General features: G+C 35.7%; 4 protein-coding genes and 1 non-coding gene across 11 annotated transcripts in view; all 5 read right to left on the reverse strand.

Moving 5' to 3' along the window:
• Positions 1 to 601: 601 nt before the first annotated feature.
• On the reverse strand, positions 602 to 4,587 carry LOC105127325 (UDP-glucose 4-epimerase GEPI48). The gene is made up of 9 exons (XM_011028575.1): positions 4,144 to 4,587; positions 3,771 to 3,820; positions 3,284 to 3,419; positions 3,084 to 3,185; positions 2,711 to 2,938; positions 2,046 to 2,124; positions 1,788 to 1,870; positions 1,189 to 1,280; positions 602 to 984 (listed from the first exon to the last, which is right to left on the reverse strand). Exons 1-9 carry the CDS (start codon positions 4,324 to 4,326, stop codon positions 891 to 893), a joined length of 1,047 nt encoding a protein of 348 aa, XP_011026877.1. The 5' UTR covers positions 4,327 to 4,587; the 3' UTR covers positions 602 to 890.
• A 2,751-nt stretch (positions 4,588 to 7,338) lies between these two features.
• Positions 7,339 to 12,070, reverse strand: LOC105127326 (uncharacterized). Of its 6 annotated transcripts, XM_011028576.1 has the most exons (12): positions 11,502 to 12,066; positions 11,260 to 11,414; positions 11,095 to 11,172; positions 10,877 to 10,956; positions 10,581 to 10,665; positions 9,558 to 9,977; positions 9,087 to 9,194; positions 8,846 to 8,913; positions 8,656 to 8,743; positions 8,433 to 8,504; positions 8,296 to 8,349; positions 7,339 to 7,959 (listed from the first exon to the last, which is right to left on the reverse strand). In XM_011028576.1, exons 1-12 carry the CDS (start codon positions 11,950 to 11,952, stop codon positions 7,879 to 7,881), a joined length of 1,740 nt encoding a protein of 579 aa, XP_011026878.1. In that variant the 5' UTR covers positions 11,953 to 12,066; the 3' UTR covers positions 7,339 to 7,878. The 6 variants fall into 6 exon arrangements, with proteins under 6 accessions (XP_011026878.1, XP_011026884.1, XP_011026880.1 ...); XM_011028582.1 differs by lacking the exon at positions 11,502 to 12,066 and having other exon boundaries at positions 10,581 to 10,687; positions 11,260 to 11,280; XM_011028579.1 differs by lacking the exons at positions 7,339 to 7,959; positions 8,296 to 8,349; positions 8,433 to 8,504 and having other exon boundaries at positions 8,704 to 8,743; positions 8,846 to 8,971; positions 11,502 to 12,069.
• Positions 12,071 to 12,156: 86 nt separating this feature from the next.
• On the reverse strand, positions 12,157 to 12,229 carry TRNAA-CGC (transfer RNA alanine (anticodon CGC)). The gene has a single exon. It is a non-coding gene; the product is annotated as a tRNA-Ala (tRNA).
• A 759-nt stretch (positions 12,230 to 12,988) lies between these two features.
• Positions 12,989 to 17,087, reverse strand: LOC105127327 (uncharacterized). The gene is made up of 7 exons (XM_011028583.1): positions 16,925 to 17,087; positions 16,093 to 16,159; positions 15,935 to 15,993; positions 15,757 to 15,843; positions 15,515 to 15,654; positions 13,766 to 13,820; positions 12,989 to 13,458 (listed from the first exon to the last, which is right to left on the reverse strand). Exons 2-7 carry the CDS (start codon positions 16,157 to 16,159, stop codon positions 13,273 to 13,275), a joined length of 594 nt encoding a protein of 197 aa, XP_011026885.1. The 5' UTR covers positions 16,925 to 17,087; the 3' UTR covers positions 12,989 to 13,272.
• Positions 17,088 to 21,439: 4,352 nt separating this feature from the next.
• LOC105127328 (nucleoside diphosphate kinase 4, chloroplastic) overlaps positions 21,440 to 23,625 on the reverse strand; it is a 2,976-nt gene continuing 790 nt past the window's right edge. Inside the window, exons 1-6 of one of the 2 annotated variants that reach the window (XM_011028585.1) lie at positions 23,602 to 23,619; positions 22,597 to 22,634; positions 22,438 to 22,488; positions 22,070 to 22,237; positions 21,875 to 21,987; positions 21,440 to 21,766 (exon numbers count right to left, since the gene is read on the reverse strand). In XM_011028585.1, coding sequence (XP_011026887.1) covers positions 21,643 to 21,766; positions 21,875 to 21,987; positions 22,070 to 22,237; positions 22,438 to 22,488; positions 22,597 to 22,629 — 489 coding nt within the window. In that variant the 5' untranslated portion in view covers positions 22,630 to 22,634; positions 23,602 to 23,619 and the 3' untranslated portion in view covers positions 21,440 to 21,642. Of the gene's footprint in view, positions 21,767 to 21,874; positions 21,988 to 22,069; positions 22,238 to 22,437; positions 22,489 to 22,596; positions 22,639 to 23,601; positions 23,620 to 23,625 lie in introns of those variants that run through there. The other variant, XM_011028584.1, reaches the window with a different exon arrangement.

The raw sequence follows: 23,625 nt of genomic DNA on the forward strand, positions 1-23,625 counted from the left end.
CTTGATGAACAGTAATTTCCTTGGAAAAACTAGGTTTTTAAATTTTTTAATTTAATTTAATGTGTCGAGTATACATGGACTGAAATTATATAAATCAAGGCTGTTAAAATCAGTGAAAATCATGTAATATGTGTATATATATATATATATATATATATAAAAGAGCATCTGATTTTGATGTTTTTAGTCCAAACACATCTACACATTTTTGCAGAAGCGCCACCCCTCACAGCATCACCAAACACAAGCACGCCCTTCTTCTGTACGGTTCATTTAACCATAAACTCGTATTATCTAGGAAGAAAATCCTAGTTGCAGAACAAGAAAAGCAAGGCCATAGTCACCCTTGCCTTCGCAGCTTCTACTCCCGATATCAACATAAAAACTAGAAATTATGAATCCACAACAGAAGTCACCGCTCCTGGGCCTGCAGTGCATTTATTTATTTTCATGAACAGAAGTTCTATATTCGATGGTTTCTTGTGCTGAACCAACCACCTAGAGTAATTTTAAGCAAATCTACTGTCACGGAAAAGAAGATCAAAGAATCATCAACCCACGTGCTAAATTGACTAGGAAACTGAGAACAAGAGACAGCGGATAAGTGGAAGACTTCTTCGTTAGAACCAGTGAATATTGACACTCCATCTTAAAGATTTTGCTAAAGTAAAATGCCATACGGGTAAAAGTGTTCCGCAATAGGGACAATAAATTGAACCTTTAAACAGAAGAAAGCCAGGGCAGCTTATTCTAGGATGGTAATTTCAGCATGTTTATCAGCTAAAAACTCTAGCGTTAAAACTTAGATAACCTAATGCTCTGGAGGATGCCTTTACAGAACACGAGACAATAATTAGAGTCTATAATAGAGACAACGGATATATGAACTTTCAGTTTGTGCAGTCAGGAGATCCATAACCATAAGGGTTCTTGCTGGCCCAGTTCCATTGATCCCTACACATCTCATCAACGCCATAGTTTGCCCTACAAGAAAATTACAAAATTTAATGAGGAAAATAAAGGAAATTTTACAAAATCTACATAAGATAACAGTGCCAAAGCCCCAACCAGCTTTTATTATCCAGATATAGTGCTAATACTTGATTTTCAGAATTTCGTCTCATCAATTAATTTATTTAAACTACTAACTGCATTGAGATAGATAATTGTTTGGTTCTTCACACTTACTTCCAACTCAATTCACGTTCTGCCTTCTCTGTTGCTGCATACACAGTTTCAGCATCACCAGGTCGCCGATCAGCCATTACAAGAGGAATTTTCTGGCACAAGAAGATGGGACTCTCAGGAAAAATAAGTACAGATATATTTTTTTGGCAAAACATGGATTAATCTATTTCCAGTTCACCTATCCAGAGAGAGAGAGAAAATTCATAACCTAATGATGATTAATTTGACACAAGGATCCGCAACAGGATTCATTAAAAACAGGAGCTTTAGCGATGACACAAATTGTCTTAGGCTCCGGTCAAAATTGATTCATGTTATCCTTCTATATTTATCTATGTAGTCTGACATGGAAACATCAGTCTCTTGTGATTTTGACAAAGCTCTAAACAGATACACATTCCAGGCACCCACAAACTATAGGTGAATGGTTTCATCAAGGGAAACCAAAAACCACATTACATGATCACTAAATAAGAAGCATATTGTATTCAAGAAATATCTCAATGCAACAACAGAATCGACAAGTCTATGGCAGGGTTACAATTCCCAGTAGTGAAAAGTATAAGAAGGTATAACAACATTAAAAAAAAATCCAGTACCTTTCCAGATGCCTTTTCAAATGCTGCGACCATCTCCAGAACTGATGTACCTTTCCCTGTTCCCAAGTTGTACACTTCACAACCTGTGAGAGGCATCAACCGGGTCCAATTTTGTCAGATTTTCATGACATATACCAAAAGTAATAAAAATAATCAGCTTGACTTGTCAGCTATTAAGAGTTCCCAAATTGTGAACCTGCAAATTATATAGAAGAAAAAAATTGGGTTGCCATAAAGGAATTGCGCATAAGTTCATACCTATATTAGCTTCAGAAAGCTTACGCAATGCAGCAATGTGCCCATCTGCTAAATCGACAACATGAATGTAATCACGTACCTGAAAGATATAAAAGCCATCAATAGGAATGAGTAAAAGTAAAAGAGTTAGCAACAGATGGATTCCTAAGCCTAGTACCAAAACAGAGATCAATTTCATAAACACCCTTTGATAGTCTTAAACCACAGAAGGGAGATTCCACAAACCAACAACTCTAGGTCCATCAAGCAAAGTGGAAAATACAGATAACAAAACCCATATTATTGTGAGGAAGCCTGACTACCAGAAAAAAAATCAGCTCTTATACCAAGTTCCTAGTTACACAAAGCATTCAGATGAACACAACAGTGTATGCGTATTTCACTAAAGAAACATCATCCCATTTTCAAATACTTTTTTGCGCTCCTTAACCTGATTATTGACACACGCTTTGAAGGTTTCTTAGCATCAACTGTGCCTGGCAAGTTGAGATATTTATATCGTGATGGTATAAATTGACCATATAACTTAAAAAAAGAATGCACGCTTTCAACTAGAGAATCATAGAAATACTGTTATCAAACCCATTTGTGGTTCAAACACAAAAACAGCCATGCACATATGTGAAAAATGTAACAAAGGTAGAATGCTGACAATGAAAACATACCCCGGTACCATCCTTTGTTGAATAATCAGTTCCAAAAACTGTTAGATGAGGCCTCCTGCCAACAGCAACTTGCTGCACATAGGGCATGAGATTGTTTGGAATTCCACGAGGGTCCTCACCAATATAGCCACTCGGATGTGCACCAACTGGATTAAAGTATCTGAGTAATATGATCTTCCATTCAGAATCTGAACGGTAGATATCGTGGCAGATCTCTTCAATGAAAAGCTGAAAGATCAAACTAGTCAGATGAAAACCATGTCCTAATAAATATTTTCTATGCTGAAATCTTGAAGACCACAAGGCAACAAACTTCAGTAAGAGTCTAAGAGATCAACAGCCTGGATGCATTTAATGAAAATTAGAAGCAAACCTTGGTTCTTCCATATGGGTTTGCAGCAGATAAAGGGAACTCTTCTGTACATGGAACCTCCTTCGGCCAACCATAAACAGTAGCTGAAGATGAAAACACCAACTGAAAACATAGCAAATAAAACCAAAGATTATTCAAGCATGCTTTCACTAATATATAAGGTATCACAGATAACCGCAAAGCAACCTCGAGAAAATTACCTGCTTGCATCCATGAGCAGCCATAACTTCTAGCAGAGTAATTGTTCCAATGAGATTATTGTTGAAATAAAGCAATGGTTTCTGCACACTCTCACCAACTGCTTTCAGCCCAGCAAAGTGAATGACAGCATCAAACCTTCAGCACATAAACAGTCAACCAAATTGAAAGGACAAAAATTATAAACACATCAAGAGTAACTATAATAACAGCGTTAGCTGCTAATATTTTTTTTTAAATAACATCAAGAGTAACTATAATAACAGCGTTAACTGCTAATAATTTAAAAATAAAAAATAAAAAAAGAGTGAAGTCTAATCTAACAACACATATTAATCAAAATATTCAGTGACACTTATTAGTCTGTCATGCACTGTTTAGCAATTCACTAGCCCTATATTATCATTTCAGTATAATTCCAATAACAAACACAGGAAAAAACAATTAAATCAACAAAAAAAAAATTCGAAATCAAAATGGTAATCATACTTTGTCTCGGCGAAAACATTTTCCAGAGCAGGCTTGTCCCGGAGATCAACCTGCAAATTCAAGCATAAAAATTCAAAAAACCAGCATCATAATTCACCAATCATAGCATTAAAAAAAAATCATGGCACCCTGTTGTTACGGGTTCGTACATGAAAGTATAAGTGGGCCCACTGGCCCACAGTCTGCATTTCTGTTATCTTATTTCCCACAAAATCATCAAATCTAACAAAACCTAATTAACTCAAAAAATACCACAGACAATCCTAATTAAGCGCGCAATTAGTTAATTAACCAAACAAACCATAACAACAATTCATTAGCAAAAAGGAATTAAAAGAAATAAAAATAAGAGCAGTAGATCACAGTAACCAACCTGGTGAAAGACGAGGTTTTTTCCGAAATCACCGGCGAGTTCTTTAACTCTTTCAAGAGCAATATCAGAGGCGTTGTCGAGGTTATCAACAACCACAGTGTTGTAGCCGCCTAATAAAAGTTGCAGCACCGTGTGGCTTCCTATGTAACCAGCACCGCCGGTAACCAGAATATTATAGGCCATAATAACAGCGGTAGTAAAAAAGACGAGAGGGAGCGGGGCAGGAAGGATTCTGAGTGAGGGGGAGGATTCGCCTGCTTATATAATACAGGGAGGAAGTAATCACGGGAAAACTGAATTGAAGAGCGTGTTCTTTAAGGAAGGAAGTGAAAAGGGAAAGTGAAAATAACGCCACCAAAGAAAATTAAAATTAAAATAAATAAATAAAGGTGGGAGTTTTGTCTGTTACAGGATCTTCGCTTGCAGAATGTATTGAAGTTCTTTTTGAGAGTTTCAGAGAATCCGTTGTATTTTTGTGGATTTACGATAACACCCTTCTACTTGTTCTGTATTTCTTTTAGTGCTACCCGTATTTTTTTATTTTTTTAATAAGAAATAATTTCATGTTCATTTTCCGGGGGGGTGTATGAATCCTATTGGTGGCTGGCTCGCAAGGATATCAGGCTTTTTATTTATTTTATTTTTATTTTTATTAGCTTGGATCCTTTCTACTTAGATTTTAATGGTATTAATGAGTTTCTCTAGAGGTACTTTTATTACTCTAAGTCAAGCCTCCGGTATATTTAAAACTGATATATTATAAATTTTTCTTCTCACGACAGGTCTACACGAGTATAATGTAAGAGATTATTATTCAATACCCTAAGACCTTAATTAATAAGCTATTTAGAATCAATTCTCTATTATAATTAAATTTAATTATAGTGTTTAATTTAAATTGAATTGATAAATAAATTAAATTCAAATATTTAAGTGATAAAATTCACTCAAAGGTCTTTAAAACAAAAGCTAAATGGTTATTTTAAGAATATTAATTTTAACAATAAATTTCTCAATATACAATATATTTTTTTTATATAAAAAAAGCTAAGCCTGGGAGGGTTATTTGGGCTTTATGTATATTCGCCACCATTGCCTTTGTCTGCAAAGAATATATGTATGTTTGCAATGGTTCGCTCCTTTATTTTATTTTTCCGTTCCAATCAAGATGGATGCTAGCTGGAAAAGTTGCAGCTACTTTTCGAGCCCAGAATCAGTCACGGGACAGAGCTTGAACGAGGGGAATGAAACAGAAAAACAGAGCACTAGTTGTTACTACTCGGATTTATCCAATTAATTAAAATACGAGAAGACATAAAGTTGAGTTAAAATCTTTTTAATATATATTTATTACAAAAACTTTTAGATTAAAATCGCTTATGCACGAGAAAGATCTTGTTTGTATTTGTATTTAAAAAAACTTTTGAAAATTTTTCATTTTTTTTGCTTCAAACAAATTATTTTTAATAATTTAAGATCATTTTAATTGCAATGTATGGATGTTGATTTTTAATAATTTAAGATCATTTTAATTGTAATGTATGGATGTTAAAAATAAATTTAAAAAATATATTATTTTAATATATTAAAAAAAATACACTTTAAAAAAACCCACTATCAAATACACAAAGACATAAATAAAAAATATATTATTTCAATATATTTAAAAAAACCCATAATCAAATACACAAAGACACAAGCTACAAAACAGCAGGAAAATGTTTAAGTATTTTAGTTTTCGTATAATATAAACCATCTTTTCTAACTGTCGTCTTATTGCCTCTGCAACTTTTCTGAGTGCTTTAATTATATGCTCATAAAACAATCAGTTCTGCCTTGATAGGAGAAGCGGGCATATTGAATGATGAGCGAGGTCCTTGGTCAGCTAATCTTGTAAAGCAGTGGAACGCAGCTTGACAAATGACAAGGCAGAGGATGCATGGCGCCGTGGAGACCCATGCTAAGACGGAACTATCGCTTTGATGTGAAGCTATTTCTTCCTCTCTCATCCTCTGGCAATGAGGATACTGTCCCTGCGGATGAGAGCAAAAACAGTTTTGTGGGTATTTTTAAAATATTAATTTCGCGAGGAATTATTATTATGATAAATTATATGGAAAAAAAATAAAAAATCAAGACACTTTCCACATTATTCTTATCTCCCTATCCTTTTAATTTTATTTTTTTCTCTTTTGGATATGGCTACTCTCTATCCGTAAGTGGGAGCCTAGAACACGAAACTGCAAAGCGTGCCCCCCTTCTTTTCTTTTTTTATAGATTTTTTTTTTTGGCGATATTAGGATCACTAGATCATTCCGAGAAACCTCCGGAGCTCAAATACATGTCCCTTTAAGGCAACGAAGAATTATAAGGTAGCTGATGAGATTGTGATATTCTATTGATTTGATTTTACCTTTTCATCGGCATCATTATAGGCCTAAAAAGATACTTAGAGATCCAGTTTAGCTTTTTAAAACATAATTTTTGAAAGGGGTGTCGCAATATTCAAGCCACTCGCGTCCCTTTTAGACATAATTGACAATTTCATGAATTCAACTGGGTTGCGTGTTGCTTCACCGCCCTGACTTTACACAAAAGCAAAAAGGCAAAAAGGCAATCGCCCCTTCTGGCCTTCAACAAGGTTCCGCTCGTGTCATCTTGCTTTTTATCTTGTAAAAAATTCCCATGCTTTACATGCAAAAATAGCTGGAGATGCTATCCTTTAGTCTTGGCGGGTTTTGCAACCCTCGAAAGTAAAAGCCAGAGCCCTGTTTGTTCCAAAACTACGATTGGGTAAGTCCCTGTCAGCCTTTCAGCCCCTGCCACCCTCTCCCTTCCATTTTCTTCTTTTCTTACAAGAAGAAGAAGAAGAAGAAAGAAGAAGAAATAGAAATAATGATGCATGCGAATTAAGCCATGCCACGTGCATTAGTCTTCTTTCAAATCACCGCCACGCCTAAACCCAGAGAAACAAGAAAACAATAATAAAAAGAAAGTGACAAAAAGAAAAGAAGATCTAACCGATTGACTTGGCATATACTGTGTTTGCTGCTAAATTAGGTAACCGGTTGCAGTCACCATGTTGATTCAACCATGAAATATACCTGCCACCTATTTTATCTTCAACCGACTTTTGACTAAAAACAAACACAGTCGGAAAAATAAGAAATCCACTCACAGGACGACTACAGGATATCAGGTGGAGACAACTTAGCATTCCTTTTATTATTGACCATTACCAAATAATCCAGGCTCCACAAAAGGAAACATGAGATAGTTCCAACTTCTTTCTGCAGAAATGATCAGAATTTATCTACAGTAACAAGCGGGAAAACAGAGCATGTCCCTATATTTGTACGGACATTTGTGTTACAAAACTCACAAGTGAGGTGATCAATTTTACGATTTCCATTGCCATATGCTAACAACACATAAAAATAAAAATACCTTTGTAGCTTAAGTAGGTTAATTACTCCATGGGTTCCAGAACAGTTTTCGGCTGTGGCACAACCAAGCAGCTGGCTTCTGATCCTCCATTTAAACACATGCCAAGATTTAATTGCTGATGTGCAATGGTAGTTCTGATCATGAGTTAGCGCATTCACACAAGCGTATTTCCTGCCCGCGTTTTAGATGATTCAATCGAGCAGATCTTCTTAAGTAGAGGCATAAGGTATATCAAGGCAACACTATGCAAACTGGAGGTTGGTGGCTGAATTCTAACCAGAACCATGATTAAATCCACTCAGTAGTTACAGGTTGGGAACTAAGTAGTCTTTCAGCCTCATCATTTGCTTCAGCTTGTAGTCTCCATCTCTGCATCAAACCAGATTTTTCTTTCAAAATTTAAAAAAGGAAAGGAAAGGAAAAGGTAAGACAGAAAGAATAAATGGAAACGTAAAGCAAACTTTGTGACAAGTGGATATTTGGATCGTTTAGATACTTCACTTCACTTTCTATTTATCTATTTGTTTCAAGCATTCAGTATGGTGAAGTTCAAGAGTTCATGATCAAGTACAGTATGTGCACTCATTTCAGATATATTTTTAAGTTTTAGTTTCTTCTTCGCGGTAATAATTCCAGAGTTTGACTTTGAGAATCTCAATCTAATCAATTCTCTGTCAAATATGGTAAAGACTAAAACAAACATGCCTCTTCAAGATTTTCCAGCTCCATGATTTGCTGTATCTGTTCAGCTATGCTTTCCTGTAAACAAAAATTACTAAGTTCAGCAACTTCGTTTAAGCATTGAGAGATCAAGGCTATGAAGCAACTAAAATAGCGCGCACCACATTGCTCAATGCTTCCGCAGCAAGAACATCAGAGTCCATTTCAACCTCAATTTCAATTATCGAAGAAATCTGAGAGTGAAGAGTAACCATATAGTGACCAATCCCAATTTGGAGCAGAAATTAAAACAATATATGTGCATTTGTTGATGGTAATGATTTAAGGGGAAATTTAACCCTTTTTTTTCTTTTTTTCTTTTCTCATATATTGCCAAAAACATACTCTTGCATAGCTATCAATGAGTTCGATCCGTCCTTCGAGTGAATTTTCCAGTCCTTCTCGGACCCTTTTCACCCTAGTTCTACGGGCACTGAAAGAATGAAATAAGTGAGCTACAAAGGGACTACGTGTGGATTAGAATAAATTCAGCAAGCATGATGAACTAGACTGCTAGAATGTCAAGACGGTTCACCGATAAGAAGGTTCTCCTACAGCAAAAATCTTGTTCTCCAGCTGACACATCCGAGCCAACATCCAAACCTATGCATGCAACATATGGACATCTTACAGTCATTTCTTCCAAATCTTTTGAACAAATCTGTTGCAATTGAGGTTCCAACAGACCATCTGAACCTGAGTTGAGATGTTACTGACATATCAAGAAATAGTAGCAGAAGTTGTGATAGTACCAGTCACAGCACGCATGTGAATACCTCTTTTTCAGCAGCTTCTTTTAGTTCCTTAATGCGAGACTGAAGTAAGTCATACTGAGACAGCAGCTTCTGCTTGATTGCAGTTGCATCCACTGACTTTTGAGGAAGCTGACACCATCAAAGAGATGATTATTCATTATGTGTTCTCTTCAGAAGAATCTTTAACAGGTTGAATAACATCCAAATCAGTTGAACAAATTTAGCCTCATTGAATTTCAACTAGCAGCCTTACAACTGTGACAGTCTAAATAAAGCATCGAAGGCAAAGGAACCAGAGAATTAGTCCTCTGATACAAATGAAGCGTGGACATAAACAGGAAAAAAAAAAGGAGTCTAGTAGCTAAATGCTGGAACTTTGATGACATTAATAGATTAAGAGTTAGATGGATGTCTTAAACAAGTACTTGAAATCTCAAAAGCAGAAACTAGTTAACAGAGAAATATCCAAGCAAACAGGAGAGTCAGGCTCACCTGGTTCAATCTAGGGAAAACAAGTGTATTTAGAGTAGCTCCAACACCAAGAGAAGAAATAGCTGCAACTGCAAGGAATTGGGGCAAGCTGGGATCAATAATACCAGATGCAGCATCTCCAGCAACCAAGACAGCAAGAAGCGGAACAAGAACAGAAGGGTTAAGCAAGGATAGCTTTCCATCTTTTACAGGGGCTCTTAACAACAGTGACTCCCGACCATTTTCATGGTTTGTCAGGCACATTGGTTCTCCAGGGTAGACATTGGGAGCATTTGGACTAAATTTAAAGGGGCCCACATTTCTGTAAACATTTGATGGAACTGCTGAAGCAATGGTCACCCTTTCATTTTTTTGTGCTGGAAGGTCAACTGTTTCAGTAGCAAATCTGTGTGTCCTTGCCGAACCAGAAGGGGTCTGTACCTGAAAAGTAGAAATGCATAGAAATTATTATGAGATGTTTAAAGGGAATAAGGGCATCTAATTGCGAGGGATTCTTTGTTAATATGAGGTGAAAACATTAACAGTGACAGAGAGAAAAGAAGCATAAAGATCAAATTTCAGGTCTCCAGAATGTAGCAGGACACCCAGATAGAAGAAGAAGATTACATGAAGGGTGCCATTGAAGATGATTTTTTTAGCGCACAAAAGGCAAATTTTGGCATTAATGGTGTTTACAAACTACGAATCCTATCTAGTATGAGGCAAGTGGATCAACTTGTGAAATAACTTCCTGGTACTAAAGAAACCGATTTTACCATTTTGAACTACCATAACAATCTCGTCGTGCAACAGCAGAACTCTCTAAACCTAAGGAACATGAACAGTGATGGCCATAAAAGTTACAAACACCACAACAATTTATATGTTTCAGACCACTTCTGAAATGGCTGGTCAGAATATTAGTTTTGCATTAGAACTTAGAAGGTAGCTCGATATCAAATAATGATGAGTTTCCAAAGAAAGGCTTAAAACCTGAATAAAGTACCAAGAACCAGTTGGCATTCAAATCCAAGAAAGACATACCACAATGGAGTGAACAGCTGCAGGAATACTTCGCTTCATTAGTTGCAAAAATCTTAGCCCCCTTTCCCAAGCAGGAAGATCCATGCTGCGTTCGGCAGGAGTATTTCCTTAGAAAAAGTGAATATCCCAGGATCAACACCATACTACTTATTGTAAAAAATGAATTTATCAGTTCAAACTATACCTTGTCAAATAAAAACACCGTAGATGTGCTCTTGACTAAATATTTTAAACTTTACAAGCAGAACAGACAGCATGTAGCTTGATTGCAACAATACAGATGGAAGTAAACCAACCTGATTGCTTCTGAGTCAATACTAGTGATATCCCCAGAAACAAGCTCGTATTGGTACCGGCACTTAGCACAAGATGCAATCTGCAGAAAAAGCATTATATCATCACTACAACATATCAAACAATTAAACTACAGTGCCGAGAGCAATAATATCCAGAATTGCAGGGCTGCCAGACATCCAGGCTAGACATTATATTGAAAGCCCTTGTATCCAAATACCTGAATGCCATGTTGAGGTTGTGCAACAGCAACAGCTATCATACAAGTTGGACATCTCACAACCTTACCAAATGACACCTACCAAAACCACAATCCATTACGTTATTATTACTAGACTCCCTTTTTTCATTAATCACTATTAATTAACTACAAATCACCATTTACCTCTTCCTCGCTAGGCGACACACCAACGCGGCAAATATAATCAATCATCTTAAGAGCATCAGAAACCTTCAATGCCGCAGCAAGACCTTGAACTAAGGACGTGTAAACACTAACATCCGGCCGCGACCATTTCCATCTTTCTATCTCAGTAATGTCTGCAATATATATATTTTTTATTTATTTAAAAAGAACAAATTCGAATTGAATAATACTGATTAATAACTAACTAACTGACCGACTACCTTGATCGAAGCTGGAACGCATAGCGTAAAAAACAGAGAGAGCCAAATCAGTATTGCCGCGATCAATGGCGGCAGTTATAATACCACAACAATCAGTTACATTAACTAAACCGTTACTTTTATTAGTGATTTCAGCGATTATTTGCAGGGCTTCATTGGCGTCTTTAGCAGCGGAGACTCTGGAGAAGGAGTCTTCATTTAGTGATAAAAAAGAGTTGTTATTGTCGTCGTCTTCAGCGGATTGGCTTAGTGAAGAAGCGAGTGGTTTTAAGGATGGTGTTCTTGAAGTGGAAAAAAATGGTGCGGTTTTATGGAAAGAAAATAAGAGGGAGAGGAGAGTAGCTGTGGTAGTGTAGTTTGGTTTTAGAGAGAGTTTGGAGAGGAGAGGAGGGGAGAGTGAGAAGCGGGAGAGGTAGGAGGAGGAGGAGCAAAAGCCTAAGTTTAGTGTCATTTTTTATATATATTGTTAAGATGAAGGAAATTGAAAAGGGAGGGGAGGTGGTTTTGATAATGGCGGGCGGAGTTTGCTGTTACTGTTTTAATTCCTTTTTCTGTTTGTTTCGGATGACGAGATGAGAAACGAGAGGTTGTCGGGCGTGGTTGATTACTATTGGATAAAAGAAAAAAGAATATTCATTTTGCAAAACAATTCTGCTGGAGCTGCGGGGAATCGAACCCCGTGCCTCTCGCATGCGAAGCGAGCGCTCTACCATATGAGCTACAACCCCTGCACGCTATATTAGTTAACATTTTAATTATCCAAACACTACTTTTCTCCGCTTTAAAGGGCCGCGTAGGATCTCTGCGGCTGCCGAGTCACTGTTTGAGGGCTTTTAGTAGCGCTCTACCATATGAGCTACAACCCCATACATTCTGGCTTTGGCACGCTATGTTATTTAATATTGTATATGTCCAAACACTGCTTTTCTCTGCTTTCGAGGGCCGCGTAGGATCTCTGCGCCTGCCGAGTCACTGTTGGAGGGCTTTTAGTTCTCCCTTGACATTTTGCTTAAAAGCAGGGGGGTAGAAAAAACCAGCCCCCCTGCTGCCACAGAGCATCGTTCTGCTGAGAGAAAATGCCCAAAATCATCCGAAGTGACAGGCTCACTACAAATGCATTACTTGCTGCCACGTTCTGATTCTGCTTTATAGCTTCTGATTAGCATTAATAGATATCAAGAATAGCACCATGCTTTGGACAGTAAATACTTGCCACTGGACCAAAATGCAGGGCCAACTAGACATTAAATGTCAATCGACGTCAACAAATCACTAAAACATTGCGCACCAACTAGACATTACCGCTGATCAAAAGGAATTTTGTAGTTGCAATTGGCTGAGCTGGACAGGTAAGAAAGAAAACATAAGTCATTCTCTACAAACCACCTAAACCGATCCATCTTCAAACTTGGTATCTGCTATTCACCAGTGAATGTCAAAAAAATGCGTTCAACAGCCACAATTTAAGGGGAGCTTCAAGCACACAATGGCGGAAAAACAATCAACTGTAAATTCCTAAGAAGCCATGAATTGCATTAACATCCTGTAACTGATAAAATGCCACTGGGAAAATACCAAGCTGGATATGGTTCAACATGACAAGCAAAAATGAAAATTTCTAGGGAGGCCTAGGTTCTGCAACTGAGGCACCCTTGGCCACTCCAATGAACAGGGTCAGTAGGGAGGCTGAGAAGACATGATCATAGAAGACTCTGCTTCAGAGTCACAAACACCCCGTCTGATCAACCCCTTGCAAGAGCTCGCATCAGAATCAGCCTCTTGCCCAGGGCACCCTTGGCCGCCTGCCACCACCATTGTATTTTATAGCATTGTTTTGCCGTGACAAGACTTTCATCCTCTGCTCCTTCATGTTAGCAAACAATAAATCCAATGTTTGAGGCCTCTGCTTGGCACCCACATCCCCCTGATGCTGTTGTTGGTTCTGGCGTGGGGGTGACTGCACAATGACAACAAAAGTCAGTATGATATGGATGTATTCACAACAAAGAAGCAGCTCTCTGTTACTGTCGTTGCTGCACACCCTAGCAAATCACCAATGGTGCACCACAACCCTAAAATCTGGTCCATGGTTTAATCGTGTCTTGCCAAAAAAACTTGTCAGACATATCTAGGATGCAGACAAATCTAATAATTTCACAAATATGGAAAGCAAAAGCATTTAAAAAAAAAAATACATTTTCCAATGACAGATAGAATCTTTAATTGAAGAAATCCCACTGCTAAAAGAGAAAAAAAATATAGACCTTTCTAGCAAAGCCTCCATTTGCAGCCCTCTTCTTGACTGTAAAACCTGCAGCCCTGCATCCAGAAACAAGAAAAAATAACTCGAGTAGGGTGATGTTTCAAGCACCTGAACCCAATATAATACTCTCTGCTCTGAACTGCTAGCACCACAACCAATCAAATCGTACAAAAAACTACATGAGATAAAATTCCACTTGGTTGAGGTTGAGACCTGAGATTCTTGCCGTAAGTGTTCAAATTATATTGAACTAATAATTACAACAAACCCGTTTTTGCAGACAACAGTCGCTTGAATAAAAAAAGTGAAGACCCTTCTCAGCAGTTTTTCCTTTAATATTCAAGAAAACTTTAAAGAAATGGAAGCTTGTCAGAACTCAAAGTCTTTGCAATTTGCAATAACAGAGGATAGGACCTCAATGGAGGCAGCAGATCTGAAGAACTGTGAGAACCAATTCTCATGTTGTCCAAGAAGCAGGAGACTCCAACCCAGGTTCGAGAACACCATCCATCAACCACAAAGCCACATACATGCTTTTGCTGGTAAAGAGACTAATGATTCTCCAGCCATATTCTTAAAAGAGTACACAAACTTCCCAAAAAGGCATATTCTAGTAATTCACTCAACCTTCTTCCCTCTTTATCATTTGGAGCATGAAATTTCTTAAACACAAAACTCTTATTCTTGCGACCAAAAACAACCCATATTTCATAACCAATAAGGCACTGTTAACTTCCATCTCAGCCATCACGAATTGGATCAAAACCCAGTCAGGGATGACACAAATGAGTGATCAAAGGAAGAGAGAACAACGAAGAATCAATCAAAATTTACTAAGAGGAAAGAAAACTCCAGAGTTCAAATCTCTTTGACACTAACTTCTATCAGCAAAGGATAGGCAGCTTCACTTGGTATCCCCCAATTTTCAGAGAAGAGTATAAAATAATGAGAATAAAGATTGGGAATGAGAGATAAGCAACAGAAAATTGCATCAGTTGAACAATCAACCTGGATGCACAAGGAAAGGGAGCAGAGGCCAGCAGCAAGAAGAAGCCAATGACCACATATGATAACATAATTTGAACCCTCCAAATGATGGATATATACCCATAAGGTAAGAACTACCACTTGAAACTGCTGCAAGACAGGAAGAGAACTGTCCACTAAAAAAATAATGCACAGAAAACTACTAGCAAGTCATGTAAAGGATGAATTCTTTACAAAATTGCTCGTTCAACATCACTTCAACTGATCAGACATCTTTTGTCTTATTTAAGCCTGTATGCTGTTTTAAAATGCATCCATTTTTTTATCGTGTTTCCTAATCCATCTCCAAATACATCTGTTTTTGTTGTGTTTGTTCACCCATCTCCAAATAAAATCTCTATGGTCACATGCAAACCACTTTTCACAGTCTACGCAAATGACAAGTATCCATATCAACAGGCAATCCATATCCAAACTACAGCTATTCAATTCTGGGTGATGTGAATGGAAGCCAACAATAATTTGCATCACTCCAAATGGGCCACTTGTAACCCAACCACTCATATACAGTAATTCCACAACAATATGTGAGGAAACTATTACATGGAACGCCATGTGGCAGAGTTCATCAGATTTACCTGTAATAAGTCCACAGTAAAATAAAATAAGATGGACAATTCCTGTCGCCACCAGCATCATCCCAGCTGGTCAAAACCATTGCTTCTTATATAAGGGAGCAACACAAAATTGCATAGCATTATACCTTGCATTGTTTGAATTGGCTATGAAATTGCGACCAAAACTTCTATTGTGAAAGGGAGTCACTGCAGCCTTCCTTGCAGCCTCGGATGTTAAAGGAAATTGGTTTCCATGGAAATTTGACCTTCTTTGAGCCAAGGCACCCTGAGTAACCAGATTTTAATCAAGTAGTGAATAACTAAATTATGGGTCGATAAAAAAAAATGTATTAAAAGTTAATGTGTGTTAGCAGCTGCAAATTCATACCTGCCGGACCAAGGGCCCCATGTCCATATAACGCCGCACCTTTAAAGCTTTTTCGTGGGCAGGGTTAAATGTTTTCTGATTTTTAATCTGTCCAGATTAAAAGACATGTCATCAATAACATCTAAAAATATTAAAAAACAGAGGCAAAAAGTGTTCCGACAAAAGAAAAGTTCCCCACCGGAGCCCTTTGCTGCTTCTTAGGTTTAGTTGTATTTTTAGACATTTTGATGATGTCATCTAGAAAATAACACAAAACAGAACAATATCCATGAATAATGAATTCAGGAGGAGAAAGGAAATATTCAAATCAAAACTTGGAGCAGCAGATTGGGATACCTAATGGCATGTCCAATTTCTTTTCTGTATTAGCAATTTCTTCACGAGAAAGTGGTTTAGTAGCCATCTGTATGGAGAAACAAAATTAGTCAACTGTGTAAGAAAGTAAACACGCCTATTTAAAGATTTTGAAAGGTTAAAAACAAATAAATGTCTAACAGCACAAAGCAAAGACAGGTCTATAAATTGAGAAACCAAAGTTAAATAAATAAAAAGACAAGTGTCCCAACAAAGGAGAAAACCAGAAAGTAAACTCAAACTTTGAGCTTACAGAGGCACCGTTTCCAGTCTTAATATGCAGTTACCGAAAGAGAAAGGTACAGACCATCTACACATACCATTCAATTTCCCCACAGTTGCAATTACCTTGAAACACATATTTTAATTACCCAAATAACAGTCATCAACTTGAGCAGACCGAGTTGATTTTTGGTAAATTAGACAGTAGCTAAAGCATATCATATAACTCTTCACAACTCGAAACGCAAAGCGTTATGGTTTGGTTTTCTAAAAGCTCGAAAACCCTAGAAACCAAAAAACCAATCCAAACAGGTCTTCATAAGGTTACTAATCATCAAACTCGTGCCTGTAGCTTGTCAAGATCGTGTTTTTCAATTCATGCACCAAAAAACTCCATATAAAAGCAAAAACAAAAAATAAGCAACTCCTTGGCAAAGGAGACTGAGAGTTCTTTGCACATAATTAACACAAAATCAGCAACCACATAGAGTTTGACCATTCATTGACAAAAACTATACAAGTAAAATGAAGATGTGAGCAGAAAGATACAAAAACGACCAGTTGCTGTATAAAATCAAGGCGAGAAGGTTACCAGATTAGCAGAAGAAATCTTAGACGGGGTTGTTGATGGAAAAGCGGAAATCGACGGATGATTAGGGTTAGGGTTTTGTAAAGGGAGAGGAAAGAGATTGGGGATTTTATTTTAATTTTTTTGCGAGAGGAGGAGGAGATAAAAGACAGGAAAGATAGTAAAATTTGAAAACATGTGGGGCTGTAAAGGAGGATATTTTTGCATGGAAGCAAGGGCGTAATTATCACGTCACCTCAGGTGGGGTTCTTTAAAGATCAGGTGTGTGGCACCATCGGGATGGAACCCAAGAGGCTTTATGTGGCCGTATTTGGTTGGTTGTCATCCAGGTTTAACCGAGGCCAGTTAAGGAAGTAGAAAAGTAGATTGGGATGTGTTGGAGTATAGTAGTGGTGCTAGCCTTGGTGTACGTGTTTTGCTATGAGACTGAACCATTTTTTTATATAAAAAATAGTGTTTATACGTTGAAATAAAGTACATAAAAAATAAAAACCGGTAAATATGTAATAATATTAATTAAAGCTAAGTTAATACAGAAAATTCTGAAAATTCTGTTATATCTACTATTTATATTATATGACAAGAATAATTTGATAAAAAATAAAATAAATTATAAAACCTTTAAAAATTATATTAATTTTTTAAACTTATGACTCGTGTCATTATATTCAAAGTATTTAATTTATAAAAACTATAAAATTTAATTCTAAATAAATTAAATAATAAATAATAAAATTAAAATAACTTTTAATATTAGTATTAATAATTAATATCGTTATCGTTATCAAAAATATTACTATTTCAATCATTATTATCATTATTTTTGCTAATATTATTAGTGTTTGTTGTTGTTACTAGCATTGGCAATTATAATAATAATATTAGTATTATTACTATTTTAACAACAATTACAGCTGTCATCATCATTACTATTATTGTTACTGTTATTATTATCATCCACTGTTGGTGTTAGTAATTTTATTATAATCATTATTCTTTTTTTTTATTCTTTATATTATTGTTATTGTTGTTGTTATTGACTTGTAATTGTCACAATTACTAATATTATTATTGATATTATTATCATTGCTATCGTTATCAACACCATCCTCATTAATTCTATTATTATTACTAACTATACCATTATTTCTAACACTGTAACCATTGTTATTATTATCATTATTATTATTGTCATCACTATAACTATTATCATTATAACAAACTATTGTTGTTGTTATTATTGTTATTAAAATTATTGTTATTGTGATATCCCACGTTAGAAATAAGTGTCAAGAACTAGGGCTTTATAAATAGTGCTAGTCATTGACTTGTTGTCCGTGTTTTGAAACGTTAAATTCAAAAGTAAATTTGCGTCACCAGGAACAAAATTGCAAGGTGAATAAGGTCTAAAATGAACAATATATGACAATTGGATCAAGCTGTTACAATTATTATCGACATTAGTGTTATTGTAAGTATCATTATCATGATCACTATTATTATTGTTATTTTTTTATTATCATTACTACTACAATTATTATTATCATCAATATTAACATAACAATTACTATTATTATTATTATCACCATAATTATTACTGTCATAAATATTATTATTAAAAATATTAATATCATCACTATTATTATTATTACCACTCCTGATGGTATTAGTAGTGTCATTGTCACTAATACCACCATCTCTAATATTACTTTTATTATTATTTTTAATTTAATTTAATTATTATTATTATTATTATTACTACTATTACTATTACTATTTTTTATTATTGTTTATTAATACTGTTATTATTGTTGTTATTGTTATTAAAAAATAAAAATTATAAACTTGATTTGAATATTAAAATTGAAAATTATAAAGATTTTGATGAAATGACAAATGAAACCAATAGAAAATTTAAAGCTCATCTATTTTATTTTTTTACTTTCAAATCTTTTGTTCTCTCGTTACTTGTATATTAGCCATCTATGATATGTAAATAACGATGCCAGTACGAGACATTTGCACAAATCAGAATTATTTACATTCTATATCCATTATTTCAAGGAGGCACTACAAAATTTTGCATTCAGTAACATAAATTTTCTAATCAAATGCATCTATATTTTACTTTTCTCGGTCGAGTGTATCTATTTTTTTCCATGTAAGTATTTAGATTTCTATATTTTGTTTTTAATAAAGTACCTTCATTAGTAAATTGTCATCGGATGCTTGATAAATAAACATATGTTATCCTTATTGAGGGACCAGTATATATATATATATATATATATAGACACACACACAAACACCACTACAGATAACTAGTCACCCACTTCATTAAAAAAGAAATGACATATTGTCCACTCCTAAGGAAAAAAATAAAAAATTCCCAAGCTTAGGACATGAGTTTTTTAATTCAAGGTAGACTCGTAATCTTTGCAAACCTATTTTTTTAATTCAATTTTAGTTTTTTTTTAAATTGATTTATCGAAAATATTATAAAAAAAATAAGTTTATTGATTTTTTAAATTAATTAAGAACATATTTGAGTTATTATATTAAATTTGGATTTAGAATTTAGAGATTGAATTAAAACATATTTATTTTCAAACTGTATTAGAATTGGATGAAGTAATATATTCTAGAAAAAGTATATGAATAATACCCTTTTAATCATAATTAAATAAGTATTTTTATTAATTTATATGTTTATATATTTTTTTAATTTGAATAATATATTTGATATGATATTTCAGACTGGTCTAAATAATTGAAGATATTATCAAAATTTTGGCAACGAAAAACATTACTCCATATATATTATATTTTTAGTTTGTAATCAAAATTCCACCTATAAATTTATAAAATATGTTAGTAATATTTAAATATTTTTTTTATATTTTTGTTTATAAAAACTTTGAAGCACGGTACTATCAATTTATACACTAAAATAGGGAAGATAAATAAAGGCACTTTGGTTGAAAGATCATGGCAGTATAGACACTTGATTTTATAATATGCAGAAGCATGGATAAGGGGATAAAAAAATTGACCAATCAGGAAAGTTGAAGGATAAAAAATAGAAAAAACTGAACCCAGATAAAAACCTAGAAAAACCAATTTAAAAACAAGAAAAATCATTCGGTTCGGTTCCAGAAAGCTGAAACCGAGTGAACCGGTTCATTCAAAATTGAACCAACAGGTATAAATAAAAACTTTTCTCTTAACCTAATTCACTTGCAGCCACACCCCACCCCGCTGCACTTTCCCTTGCCCTCTCTCTTGTTCTCCCCAATCTCTGATCTCTGATCTCTTACTGGCAAAATTTGATGGCAGTCCAAAAGACTTCGTATTATAAAACATCAAGAAACCAAACTCAAAAATTAAAAAACAAGCTTGATAAAGAAAACTTAAAAATCTGGCTTTCTAGAGATAGAAGCTCTGACCTCTTTCTAGAAAGCTTAATATTAACTTTTTTTTCTTCCAGATCTTGATCTAACTTTCAGATCTACGTTTTTTTAATTAGATTTGTAGGTTGGCTTTTGGTAGTGATTTGGGGGGCTGGTACAAGCTTTTTGGCTGAGAAAATCCAATGGCTGGCCATGGTGAGGTCTTCTGGTGGCATCTATGGTGGAGGGGATGTTGGCCGGCTGTTGTGATGTCTCCTCCTATGGGTATGGAGTTGTGGCCGAGAGTGACTGATTCGAGTACGGAGGAGAGAGGGTGAGGGAGTTGCTGGTGTTGATAACGATCAACGATAACGTGGGCTGTGGTGGTAAGAGACGGTGACAGGAGAATAGATGCTGTAACAGCCTGGTCTGGCCGGTGGTTGATTCTGGTGGGGCTGCTGATGTTGACAGTGGAGACGATTTTGGGTTTTTTAATTTTTGAAAGATTTGACCCAGATCGAACCGAGCCAGTTCGGTTCGGTACGGGCCAAATCTTTCAGAAATTAAAAATCCTGGCTCGGTTGGATTTTTTGGCCCAAACCGAACCGAACTGGGTCTTGAACACCCCTAAATTTGTCGGACACTAGAGTCTAGACGCTGAGAATTCTTCGTCACCGTGGTTTTGACGAGTACAAAACCATAAGTCGGCGGGCCACCAAGTCTCTTTGACAGTAATTTAAATTTGTTTGTTTTTGTGTTTTATTTAAAAAAAAATTAAAATTTATTTTTTTTATTTTTAAATTAATATATTTTTAGTGTTTTTAAATTATTTTAATGATGTTTAAAATAATTTTTAAAAAATAAAAAAATTATTGATATATTAATATCAAAAAATATTTGAAAAGAAATAAATCCAAATAAACCCGTTACGGATTACAGTATAAAATAGGAAGTCCAAAGAGGATGGCTGGTATCCTATAATCCTACACGAAATCGAAAGTGTTGAGAAGATTTGCTCGACAAATTGTTCCCGGGTTGCAAGTTCATGAACAAAAGAACCATACGAGCACTCATTTTGGCAACCCTAAGAGTATATCTTAATGAATTAACTACTACCAGTAAACATGGAGGCAGAAAGAAGTTCCAAGATTGGAATCCATGACAAGACGAGGTGGAAAATTATTGCTCAAAATTCACATTGCTAGTTGTTGGTAGCGAAGAAATATAGTCACTCACCTCAACAAGGAATGATTTTATTCCAACAGTTATGCTATCCCACGCTTTACGAGGGACCTAAATCCCTGGAGATGATACTAAAACAAAAAATATCCATCAGTTGACCCCATAGATCCACTTCTCTGAATTGCTGGTGTAATTAACCAATTCCTCTGGTTTGAACCACAAGTTAACCTCCTCCTTGGCAGTCTCGGGGCCATCGCTTCCGTGAATGATATTTCTACATGAAAAAAAAAATAGTATTCTAAGAAAAACAATCATGTACAACAAAGTAAACATATTATAAGATCCAGCAAACCAGATATCTGGACTAAATTCAATTTGTTACCTTCCAACAACAACGGCTAGATCACCTCTGATGGTTCCAGGCTCTGATTTCTGAGGATCTGTGGCTCCAATGAGTTTCCGACCATATTTGATCACCCCTTCTCCTTCCCAGACCTGCATGAGTTGGATGAGTTCATCTAAGTCAATAGTAGATGTCAAACGTTTAGGTGACAGTTCTGGTTTTCAATTTTTATACCATGGCAACAACTGGACCAGAGCTAAGGAAGTCACAAAGACCATCAAAGAAGGGTCTTGTCTTCAGATCATGATAATGCTTCTGAGCAAAGTCCTTAGAAGGAACCACTATCTTAATTGCCACAAGCTTAAACCCTTTACGCTCGAAACGGGATATGATTTCTGAAATCTGGAATAAAAATGCATGTCAGAATTCCTATACACAAAAAGGCACTTGCTACCCATAAAAAAATGATAGAAAGCAAATGCTACCGTCTGAATGAAAGGTAAGATAATAAAGTACAGTTAAAGTAGTTTGCATCAATGCATCTGTAGAAAGTTGCCAAGGAACAGTGTTTTTTAGGAACAAAAAATCAGATGCTATCTTACCAGCCCTCGCTGCACTCCATCAGGCTTGATGGCAATAAAAGTTCGCTCCAGCTGAAAAAAGAATATAGACTGAACATTTATCCTTTAACAGAATGACAAGAAAGGAAGAAAAGAGGCATGGTGACAGTTAAGATGTTGACCAAATGCTGACTAGAGTACCTCTGCAGCATGTGCCTCCTGTTCTTGGAGCATGTATACTGTGAACATTTAGAGAAGAAGGGGAAAGTTAAAGTCAGATATTTTTTTAGGAGGAAAATTAATCAACAATATCAACCAACCAAAGAATTCAAACAGTTACACTAAGATATGGTTACTCTCATACTCAATTATCAATATCTTCAAGAAACAGAGATAATAGGCAAAAAATACAGCAAATACGCACTGGTAGCTACGTTCCTTGCAATGTTAGCACTGGTAGCTATGTTCCTTGCAATGTTAATGTTGATTTTAGTTTGTGAGATAGACAAGGATATGAAACTTAAAGGTATCTCGAAAATAAAAGTTCTCTCCAGTAGCATGTTGCTTTATTAGTTGGTGATCAATTTTCACCATAGACAACCAGAAGAGATAAAGATCTTAATACATGTGTCACAGAGAAGGCTGGGTGGCTGGGTGAAAGCATGAAAAAGACCATTAACAAAAACGTCTGAAAGGACCAACAGATAAGCATAAAAACACTAAAACATTTTGGCATTTAGGGATTCAAGTACAATGTCGGGGGAAATTTAGGGAAGCAATCAAATCTAGAATATATCCCATGCCTAGGATTTAACCCAATACCACACTTAAGCATGAATTTATTGCTGCAGACGAGGTCCCGGAAGCCACAGTGCCACAAACTCGAGCAAGGGACATGCCCCCTCTTCCCTATCCACTATAACAAAAGGTTTTCCAGCCAACACTCCATCTTTTTCTTACATGTAATGTTGAAGAGCTACGCATCCTCTTGTTTTGAAACAAGTATGAATTAAATTCCTAACAGATAGAAGAAGTTCTATTTTTTCTAACAGGAAATCCTGGAGAAAAATGACTCAATCATGACGGATGAACCAAAACATTGAAGTTCCATTAACCTATCAACAGTCTAGTGATTTAAAAAGACTCCAGTTTGATTAAAAAAAAGGACACGATGGACAATAAATAAGGAAGGATTTTTATTTGAACCTCCAGCAGGAATTGCAAGAGCCC

This window comes from Populus euphratica, unplaced genomic scaffold (genome assembly GCF_000495115.2).
Source record: "Populus euphratica unplaced genomic scaffold, PopEup_1.0 scaffold7.1, whole genome shotgun sequence".
Lineage (NCBI taxonomy): Eukaryota > Viridiplantae > Streptophyta > Magnoliopsida > Malpighiales > Salicaceae > Populus > Populus euphratica.